Source organism: Protomyctophum parallelum (genome assembly GCF_964188405.1).
Source record: "Protomyctophum parallelum genome assembly, chromosome: 16".
Classification (NCBI taxonomy): domain Eukaryota; kingdom Metazoa; phylum Chordata; class Actinopteri; order Myctophiformes; family Myctophidae; genus Protomyctophum; species Protomyctophum parallelum.
In genome coordinates, this window is record NC_139711.1 from 4402361 (window position 1) to 4413459 (window position 11099).

General features: G+C 44.0%; 1 protein-coding gene across 2 annotated transcripts; it reads left to right on the forward strand.

Moving 5' to 3' along the window:
• Window positions 1-3728: 3728 nt before the first annotated feature.
• LOC310873084 (uncharacterized protein C8orf48 homolog) lies at window positions 3729-9378 on the forward strand. Of its 2 annotated transcripts, XM_083785372.1 has the most exons (4): window positions 3729-3786; window positions 6013-6150; window positions 8021-8173; window positions 8446-9378. In XM_083785372.1, the coding sequence occupies exons 2-4, from the start codon at window positions 6115-6117 to the stop codon at window positions 8569-8571; spliced, it is 315 nt and encodes a 104-aa protein (XP_083641498.1). In that variant the 5' UTR covers window positions 3729-3786; window positions 6013-6114; the 3' UTR covers window positions 8572-9378. The 2 variants fall into 2 exon arrangements, 1 of the variants encoding a protein (XP_083641498.1); XR_014570451.1 differs by lacking the exons at window positions 3729-3786; window positions 6013-6150 and adding an exon at window positions 7729-7906.
• The last annotated feature ends 1721 nt before the right edge of the window (window positions 9379-11099 follow it).

The following is an 11099-nucleotide window of genomic DNA, read 5'->3' on the forward strand; positions in this document are numbered from 1 at the left end:
TGTGTGTGTGTGTGTGTGTTACTTACATGTCTGACACTGCAGAGTGGAGAGGGGTGCTCTGCTGCAGGGGGTCTAATTTTAGGCCACAGTTGGGCCAGGCTAAACTTCCATTCTTGGAGGAGTCGGGGGGTCAGGCGTTATAATTAGAAAGGTGATAGGCTTGTGACACTCTCTCACTCACTCTGTTGGTGGATTTGACTGGTGTGTGAGGCTGTGTGTGTGTGTGTGTGTGTGTGTGTGTGTGTGTGTGTGTGTGTGTGTGTGTTGTTGTCCTTTGGCCATGAGTAAACAATGGAATGACTAATGAGAAGAAGGAACAACTGGGGTGCAGTTGTTCCTTCTAACATGTTACAATTTTTCTCTTTTTTGTTATGTTTCTGCAGCTTTTCTTTGCCTTTATTTATAGTTCACAGTGTATATAGTAAGAGACAGGGAACACTGACAGAGAGCAATGACATGCAACAAAGATCCACCAGGCCCGGGTGAAAACTCTGGGACTCGCTGTCAGGCATCAGTTTCTTAGACTTTCTACAGTAGGTGGTACTGCGCCTCAACCACTCTGCTAGCAGCACCCCTTTTCCATTTTATTTTTCACAGTCTGTTGTGTTGTGCGTATACTGTATTATTAGACTTTCCAATAGTCAAAATAAACAAATGTAAATCAAATCCCAGATGAAATGCCGCTCGCAGACTGTATTTTATTTGGTTTATTATTACTCATTATTACTACTGTGATCATGTGATGTCAGCATGTTTCCCTAAATCACACTGAGAGGGGATGTTTTAGCAGGTCGCAGCTGTGTGAATTATATCTGAAGCTGTGACATGGAGGAGCAGGCAGGAATCAGCTGTTCTCTGCTGTCCCCACACCTCCATTTGCCCCATGTTTGGGGCGCCCCGCCTCATTCTTACACCATTTGGCACACGATTACACATTTTTGGCATTTGATTGTATGGCTGCATGGTGAAAAAAAGACTTAAAAGATTTAAATTCGGCGCACCACATTTTGATAGGATGGGTGAGGTTTGCTTTTAATGCAAATGTTCTGACCCAAGAAAACACAATAGCCACAGAAGTAAACTAATGGCATAACTCTGAGACGTGAAATGGCCACAAGAAAATGCATGCCAACATGGTTCCCAACTGGGTAGTAGTTCCCATGCGCACTTACATTCTAGGGCACTCTATAGAGAGAGCATCCTGACCAACTGCATCTCTGCCTGGTTTGGAAACTGCAATGCATCAGACTGGAAGTCTCTGTGCAGAGGGTGGTGAGGATCAGCGGGACTTCACTGCCTTCCATCAAAGCACAGTGCTCACAACCGTTGTCTGCCTCGAGCCAATAACATCAGAATAGACCCTATACCCACCCACATCATGGACTGTTCACTCTGCTGAGTTTCTTCCTCCAAGCCACCAGACTTTAGTGAATACAAAAAAGTACAATACTCCCCCCACATAAGTGCAATATCCTATCCTTTCTCCTACACTGTATGCTGCTGAGGACTCCTTGCTGTGCGCAATATTTCTGTCTCATATGAGAATTTATGAACTGACTGTGATTATCTATCTATCTATTATATATACAGCTACACATATTATATTACATATTATACAGTAAGCAAGGTAAACACGAGGTAATACATCAAATGCATATAAATAGTCATCTAGGATCAGTCATCTAGCCCATTCTGACCTGAGATCAGATTCACACGAGGTTTCCACTGGACACACACTGGTCTGATTAACCCATTCTGACCTGAGATCAGATTCTAAAAATGTCAGTCGTTCTTCGATTTTTCAAAAAATAGCAGACCTACAAGCTCGTATCGCGCCACTCGGTGGCGCGATATGAGCTTGTAGATCTGCTATTTTTCAATAGCTAAAGCACGACATGATGCCGACACCAAAATGGGTGCCCGGTCAGAATGGGCTAGGAACCAAGAATCATAAGTCTACTCTAAACAGTAGGCCTAGTATAGTATAACATCAAAAAGTGGAAAAAAGAAACTAAATAACCTGTACATTGAAATACATACACACTATTGGAGGCCAGGTCTCCACATTTATTTGGCATCTGTCTACGTAACATGCTATCTAAATTACATTTTAGCCTTTGCATAAGCCTGCAAGGTCATCATTGAGTCTTGTTCAGATTATTGCGGAAGATTGGGAGTGAGTCTGCAGTCCTAACTGCAATGGAGAGTTCGTCCCACAGTTTGGGGCCCAAAGGGAGAAGAGTCTGGGACGTGTGGAGCGGTGTCCCAGATGTTTTAGGGAAGGTTCTCCTGGGCGCATGCAAGGTGCAACATCCATGCCTTATCTAGAAGCAGGCGGGAACCCCTTTTGGTGTTATAAACATTATGTTTAGCTATTGAAAAATAGCAGATCTACAAGCTCATAGCGCGCCACCGAGTGGCGCGCTACGAGCTTGTATGTCTGCTATTTTCTTTTAAATCGTGAAAATACGGCGCAAACGAGGAATTCTCTAAAAAGCTCTGAGAGTGACGCCTGATGGATATGATGTTGGAAGCTGTGAAATTCTCCTCAGAGCTTCTTCCAGGAAGGTGAACCTTTCACATCAGCTACTGACCCCTCCCTCCACAATAACAGTCTTGTGTTGTCCTGATGACAGAGTTTTTTTTTAGTTATTCTTAACTTGTCATACTATTTCACACCATTTCTGTTTGACGTATTATGCCTGGTCAAACACACATAGATGATTGTCTTATTTTGTATTGCAAAACAACACAATGTGTATATGCAGAGTGTCACTGGCACTGCACACATTCCTACAGGCTCGGGCACCTGTCAACAGGCTGTTTTGGGCATGGGAAAAGTAGGAAGGCTTTACATCCTCCTGGGGGGGGGGGGGGGGGGGGTGAGTCAGTGAGATAGTGACACAGAAGTGACAGTGGCACAGAAATGTGTGTGTGTGTGTGTACAATAGATATCACCACCCTTTTGCCTTCAGAGGCGGGCCATTGCCCAACAGGTGCAGAAACTGCCACGTGTCTTGGGGCAGCCCAAGAAGGTGCAGCTTTCTTGTTTTTTCTGTTTTTCCTATTCTGACCTGAGATCAGATTCATATGAGGTTTCCACTGGACACACACTGGTCTGATTAACCCATTCTGACCTGAGACCAGATTCTAAAATTCGATTTTTCAAAAATAGCAGACCTACAAGCTCGTATCGCGCCACTCGGTGGCGCGATATGAGCTTGTAGATCTGCTATTTTTCAATAGCTAAAGCATAACATGATGCCAACACCAAAATGGGTGCCCGGTCAGAATGGGTTAACATCTTGCCAAGTACGTACTCCTGTGGATAGGCTTAAATATAAAATGTTAATTTACTCGTATTGACCCTCAAATCAATGTAATATAGGTAAGGTTTTGCCCACTCAAATGGTACTGTGATGACTGGTTTGGCCCATGGACTAAGGGAGTTTAGATGAGTTTACCAGGGGGGGACTTCTTCCGAATCACAAAACTGCTCAACTGAATGTCAGGGGCTGTTCAAACACCCTTTCCAAACATTACAAAAAACATATTTACTGTTTTCAAGAATACCAAATACCCCTCCCCCCCACACACATTATTTGAAGAGCATGCATTTAAAATAATTTGTTGTCTTGCCTTTAGTGTATTCTCATGCCACTAGATGGCGGTAGCGGCTCATTGAATTGGAATGAGTGCCGCTGGAATTAAATACTAAAAGAAGAAGGTTTTCATTCAAAACAAGCTGCCTGGAATGAAGGATTTACACTATCTCCATTATCCAAGGTCTAACTTATTCTAGGTCATCGAGATCAATGTTTTGAGGAGCTCCTTTGATTAAATATGGAAACTTGTTTTACCCTTAGTTTTGTTAGCATTGGTGATAAACAGCGACAGCGTTGAGTAGTAGCTAAGCTAAAGCTATGAGTAACTAGATCTGTTTACTCTCTCTAAAGGCAGAGCTATGGACTAGCTACGTTTGCTACGCTTATAGCTCAGTGGTTCCCAAACCTTTTCATGTCAATTGGACCACCAAAATGACACTAATTAGCCCGCGGACTCCCATTTGAAAAGATATGCCAGGGTCCCCTGGGCCTTAAGAGAAGATTTGTACAGCTCTAGCGGTGATTTTCAACCATTTTCATTTCCCAGTTTGATATGCAACAGGCTACGGACCTCCATTTAATGGAATTTCTATCTCTGAGTGTCAATTGATATTGTAAAATCAATGGTTTGGTTCCATTTGTACACTCTCAGAGTTACAGAAGTAACAGAATCTTGAGGGTCCATTTGGTTCCAAACTATCATGTAGCTGGGAACCCCCTGGAACTCCCTCAAGGACCCCTGGGGGTCCCCGGACCCCACTTTGGGAACCACTGGTTTAGCTAAAGCGACAATTAAGCGCCGTAGACAGTGCGGTTCTATAGCAGTGAAACATGACTGTCAGAAGCTAAAGGAGCTAAGCTATGAGGTGCTAAAGTAGTTTAACTTCACTACATTCAGAATGTAGCGTTCAAGTAATTTAGCCGTCCCCCCCCCCCCCATGTAATGTGTCTGAAATGAAATACCACAATAGATGAGTGCAGATTGTCATCAGAGAATTATCCACCCCCTCCATGTGCAAATCTACGGAGCCCCTAAAGTGACAATGAGCAGATATTTTTTTTATGTCGTGCGCACGTCTTATATGACGTGTCCGTACAAATCAACTTGAATTATACTTTTATTAAGTAACTTATATCTACTTATTTTGAAAGAGCTTTTAGTGTAGCTCAGTTTCCCTTTATGAAGAGTAATTAGTACTGTTATGGTCAACTTGTGTACTCTGTACTGTACAGCACTACTGTAGTGTACAACTATGAAAAGGAAAAAAACATGTCTACCCCCCCCCCCCCCAAATTAATTAGTTCTATGCCAATCAGACTGTTCATACAAATTGAAACACCTGTGTTGGTCCCCAAAATTGCAGTATAAGGTCTTTGCAAACAGGGAGCGATAAAACGCGCCTATAGTTCATTTTCAATGAGACCTGCGCTTTTGCTCGGTCCTGTGCATTTGTTGCGCGCGTGCTCGTTACGTGCACAGTGCACAACGCCCACGACTCACCCGACCTGGATTCTATTTAGCTTTTTTTTCCCCCTTGCGTTGTTGCGCCCCCTCTTCAACAGACCTGGAGGAGACCTGTGCTGATCCAGGCAACAACGCCTGCGTTCCTCGCTTCACGTTTGCAAGGCCCTTAAGACTATTCCCCCCTTTTTGAAACTAGCTCCTCGCGGCTCGCCCTACACACTTCCACTCTGTTTGAGCATAGGTATATAAATAATAGAGACGCACCGGAATTCCCCTCCCATCCATTTGCATTGCATTGCGTCTCTATTATTTATATCTATGCTCAAACCGAGTGGAAGTGTGTAGGGCGAGTGGTGAGGACTAGCTAGTTTCAAAAAAGGGCCTTAAGGCCTATTCATAGTCTGGATTTTCGGTGGTGAGGTGACCACCGCTCCGGTGGTGAGCTGAAATAACGTTGAGCGGTGGTGAGTAAAAACAGAGAGAAGGGCTGGAGCGGTGGCGGTGGTTTGCTCTTCACCGCTGCTCGTGACCTCATGTTGTAGTTCGGTGGTCACCTCACCACCGAAAATCCAGACTATGAATAGGCCTTTAGTCTCCTTTAGGCCTACTGCCACGCCCACAACTGAATTTTACCCACAGGACCAATAAAGCTCTCTATTATGTATTTTGCCATGGAGTGGACCCCCATCTGAAAATGTTTTGTGCTAGGGACCTACAGCAAAGATTTATGTTAAAAGTTAAAAAGAATATATTACATTTTCCCCTTTTTGGAAAATGGGGTTAAAGTCCCCTAAATTGTTGCAGATTTAGCTGGAGACTCCATGGAACCGCCTCAAGGATCCACATTGAGAATCACTGATCTAGTAGCTTAACCTAGTTATGTTTTTTTTTTTCAAGTAACTTGTCCAACACTGACTATATGTAAATGAATGTATTTGTCAGATCTGTGAACCGGAACAGGGATCTTAACATACACCAGTGTGTGACGACACACAATGGAGGGAGAAGAAGCCTTAAAAAACTACTGCAGGAGAATGATTTCACATGTCCGTAGGAAGCAGCAGCACCCTGTCTCCCAAGGTTATTATAGTTTTGCATTGTCCATTTGTTTTTCATTCATTTTCGCTTTGATTCGTTTTTAACATGGGCTTTCTAGTTTATTTTTTGAGGGGTGCTAGCCCCCTCCTGTGTCCAGCTTTTAGCTTTGTCCTAACACAAACATTAAATGCCATTGATAATGGACAGTTTTTGAGTGTTTGTGTAAACACAAACATTGAAGACGAAGATGAGGACGCAAATTCTAATTGGCTGGAATGAGATGATATATGATAAGAGACAGGTTTTTCGCTGGATAAAAATGGTCTTATAGGTTGTGTTTTGTAATATAGGGTAGTTTGGGGCAAGAACCTGCGTTGTGAACCTGTAGATGGTGATAGTCCGGCAGCCGAAAGGCTTCTTTTGTTAGTGGGAAATTTGGTATATAGTCTTTCTTTTTTTGGGCCTAAAATATTGTCTATATACATACATTCATGAATCCACTTGCTGACCGGCTGTCACTATTGGGCAATTTCTTTTTTCATTAACATCCTATGGCAGGCAAAATTGTCAAACTTTCCTTATGCTTTAAGTAGCATGTGACATGTGGCATGTGCATGTCAAACTAGGGGGTTTTCATGATTCTGATCCATTCCAAGCATTAGTTTTGCACAAAAAACACTCCTTGGGCTACAAACAGCCATAGACGTCACGATAAATGTGATGAGGTCAGCGCAAATGTGGCGAGGTCAGCACATTTTGGGCAAGTGGCTATGGCTGTTTTTAGCCCAAGGAGTGTTTTTGTGCAAAACGAATGCTTGGAAGTTTGACATGTTACATGCTACTTAAAGCAAAAGAAAAGTTTGATCGTTTTTTTTTAATTATATATATATATGTTTTCTTTTGTGGCTTTCGCCTTTATTTTATTTATTTTTTAATGGAGGGACAGACAGTAGGCTGACAGGAAATGGGGAGAGAGATAGGGGGGGGAAGACATGCAATAAAGGCCGTCGGGATCGGGAGTCAAATCCGCGGCACACTGCCAGACTGGATTACCAGCCAAGGTGCCTGGACCACTGAGCCATGGCCCAGGCCAAGTTTGACATTATTGCCCAATACCGACAGCCGGTCCAGCAAGTGGATTCGTGAATATAATGTATATAGACAATATTTTAGACCAATAAAAAAATACTATATACCAAAATTTCCCACCCGTCCACCTCGACTGCCGGACTATGACGGGAACCGGCAGCCTTGTCGTAAAACTTGGAAGTAGGTCTCTGATACACGATCATGTTTCAAAATGTCGTCAAGTAAAATGTCATGATCTCTAGCCCTAGTTGGACGAGGAAGGCATCTGCTCGGACGTCAGACTGAGGTTGACCAACCTCTCCTTCTCCCGGCGGTTCCAAATTCAAAACCGGACGGATGTATATATAGCCCATTCTGACCGGGCACCCATTTTGGTGTCAGCATCATGTCATGCTTTAGCTATTTAAAAATAGCAGATCTACAAGCTCATATCGCGCCACCGAGTGGCGCGATACGAGCTTGTAGGTCTGCTATTTTTGAAAAATCGAAGAACGACTGACATTTTTTTAATCTGATCTCAGGTCAGAATGGGTTCATCAGACCCAGTGTTTGTCCGGCGGAAACCTCGTATGAATCTGATCTCAGGTCAGAATGGGATAGAGGGAGCGACCCACCGGCCTCCTCCCCCGGTCTCCTGCCGTCTCAAGGCCCTGCGGGGCAGCTAATATCACTGCTGAGGCACAAAACCTTCAAGTCTGAGATGCAACGGGTGAGGAAACTTAGAGTCCTAGTTTAGGCTACTAAAGCACAACACGGTTCCCTTCTCGGCTCTGTTGTGAATTGTTTAGTGTGTCTGTCTCTCTCTTTTGTTTTATGTGACTAGGCTGCAGAGGTGAACCGACATGATCCCTCCGTCTGCAGCGTGTGTGTGGCGGAGCAGGCTTCTCTGGCCTTGGACGCTTTTATCAGGAGGAAGACGACACAAATGGATAGCCGGAGACTGGAGGCCAGACTAAACATGCACTTATGCAACTGGGTATGTGTTTTAACCCATTCTGACCTGAGATCAGATTCATACGAGGTTTCCACTGGACACACACTGGTCTGATTAAAGACACACACAGACAGGTGCGCATGCATGCATGCATGGATGGACGCACGCGCACACACACGCACGCACGCTCGTTCACTCTGTATCTATAACCTCTCTCACTTATTGTCTACCTATCGCCTTCCACTCGATTCATTGATCATTTATTGATCTCACGGCCTGCCTGACTGACAATTATTATTTCTCTTGTGTTACAGGACAGCGTGTGCCTTTTGGGGGAGTTGGCACGGAGCCTCCCTAAGCCCTCCGACGCCCCTCACAGGATTTGGGAGGAACTGATTGGTTCGAGACAGGAGGGTCACAGCAACCTGGGGTTGCCATGACTACGAACCAGGAAAGTGAAGTTGCCCTGACAACAGATGAGATGGGGTTACCCTGACAAAAAAAACCTTACAGGAACTCATTTAGCAGGACCACGTTGTGCTTTTTTCCGACGGCTACAGAGACATGACAGGCAGAGTAAAGTATGAATGCGAGGAAGGGGAGCCGCTGCGTTTTGGGGCGGGGAAGACAACCACATATCTATCCCAAGACCTATCTATCTATAGCTCAAGACCCACTTCTACAACATTGCTTTTAATTGATCTATTAGCTTTTGTTATTCATGTCCTCACTGTATTGCATTACTGCTTGTTTTTTTAATGTCGTTGCCTTGCTTTTCTTTTTTATTCGCCATTGTTCTGTAAAGCACTTTGAGCTGCATTTCATGTCATGAAAGGTGCTATACAAATACAGTTTTATTATAATTATTATTATCCCTGTATTCGTACCGTAGAGAGAGCTATTCCATTAGTGCAATAACCGCCGAAATTAATACCGATGATTAATAGCCAGACGGTCTGAGTTTCATCCAGTCTGATTAAGACCCTTTTATGGCTGTTCTTTGTGGCACTGTTAGGAGGCGAGCTGTCTAGGAAGTATCTCCATGCATTTTCGTTTCATGTTTCATTATTCTAAGCGTCCCTCACGTCACAGTTCACACGAGTGTGATTCTTTTACTTGAACTTTTATCCTGGAAGTCAGACAGTGTTTCCACACCCGAGCGGAAAACGGCCGACAGCCGCGGACAGAAGAAGACGTGTTTTACGTAATTTCCGAGTTTTTTTAAGACAGCTGGTGGATGGAAAAGAAGCTCCACCTCCGCGACGGACAGATTCCCGGAAACGCTCTCCTCCACGGCAGTCGGCCGCGGGGGTGGAGCTTAATTTCCATCCACCAGCTGTCTAAAAAACCCGGAAAAGAAGCTGCGGACAGCCGGAAACGTCCGCGGCTCCTTGGTAGACAGTAAATACTTCCGAATAAAATACATCCGATGTAATGTTTTTTGCCGCGAGTTTACATGGGAAATGGTCATTCCGAATGAGTGTTTATATGGAGAAGTGATAGAAGACATGATACATGTTAATTCATGTGAAACTACGCCATCTGTTGGACACATAAAATATAGGCAGTTCATTCATTGTGACTGTCTCAACAATACAAACATATTACAGACGAAAGACGATACTTAGAAATCCCATCATTTCATTCCGCAGTAGCTTTGAGGCTGCTGGTTGGATAGGGCGGGCAAATATGTTTACCGTCTTTTTTTCCCCACCCGCTGCGGCTCCGCTTCTCCGCTGGGAAGGTGATCATCTCGTTTTTATTTGTACTTTATTATCTACAGCACGGCCAGGGCACGCAACACTGATTATTATTGTATCGGGTCGCTCGTTATTTTTGAGAGAGAGAGAGAGAGAGAGAGAGAGAGAGAGAGAGACCGTTGAACACACACACACACACACACACACAGATCAGGGTTATCGTCATCTGCTGCTGCTCCACGTTTTTTTGTGGATTTCGGATCTGAAAAAAGGAACGAAATAACGCGCTCTATGTGCAAACTCCTCGGCGCGCCTTGGATATGAGCGCCTTGGAGCATGCTCAGAAAGACCAGAATGAACTTGCATCCGAATTAGTGTATACATGAGTCCAATTTTCTTTCAATCGCATTGAACATCGGAGTAATCCGGCCAGTGACATCGGAATGGTTTTTAGATCGCATCGAGCGTTTTCATTCGGATGTTAGTTTTTGTAGGTGTTTACATAACAACGTTTAATAGGATTGAAATTCTATTCGGAATGAAAAGGGGATTTAACTGCTCATGTAAACGTAGCCAGTGTCTCCACTCTCCCCCCACAGCCGTTTGGCCTTGGCAAGCCACGTAAGCACAATCAAGTTCAATCAAATCAAATTAGTCTAAACCATTCTCGCTTGCTGCTTAGCAGAAATGTGTGTGAATGGAAAGGAGAAACGGATAACAGCTTGCCTGTCTGTCACAGCTTCTGAGTGGCGGAGATAGACTCTAGCATTTGGTAGAATTAATGGAAGACTTATCTGGCTTGCTCCAGGGCCAGGGGTCGGCGACCTTAGGCACGGGTGCCAACATAGGCACAGTGGAGGGTGATGGGAAACCTCATCTCAGAGCTTAAAGCAGCGTATATATTGAGGTTCCAAAACGGAGCTAAGATCCGTCATGGATATGTACTGTTGGGACTTTTTCTGTTTATCTTTTATTCTCCTTTTTTTTTTAATTGAACCTGTATTTCCTGTATGTTTTGGAAAAATGTTGAGTGGCGCTAGCCCCTCCTATATGCACAGCTTTGTGTGTCTGTAGCACGGAATGTGATGATTTGATTGGCTCATGTATGATGATAAAAGTGCCCCTCACTTCACACAAGTGTGATTTTTCTTCCCTTTGGGGTGATAATTCAACCTGTGTATTGAAAATGTATTTGATGGTTTGCACTTTGCACTGGAGGAAGCTATTAGCTATCGATTTAGTACTAACGGTGGATATTAAACGTGTCT

Coding starts and splice junctions, on each gene's coding strand:
- LOC310873084 (XM_083785372.1), top strand. CDS start 6,115: ATGTCCGTAGGAAGCAGCAGCACCCTGTCTCCCAAG. Junction 6,151..8,020: donor GCAGCACCCTGTCTCCCAAG/GTTATTATAGTT, acceptor TTATGTGACTAG/GCTGCAGAGGTGAACCGACA. Junction 8,174..8,445: donor ACATGCACTTATGCAACTGG/GTATGTGTTTTA, acceptor CTTGTGTTACAG/GACAGCGTGTGCCTTTTGGG.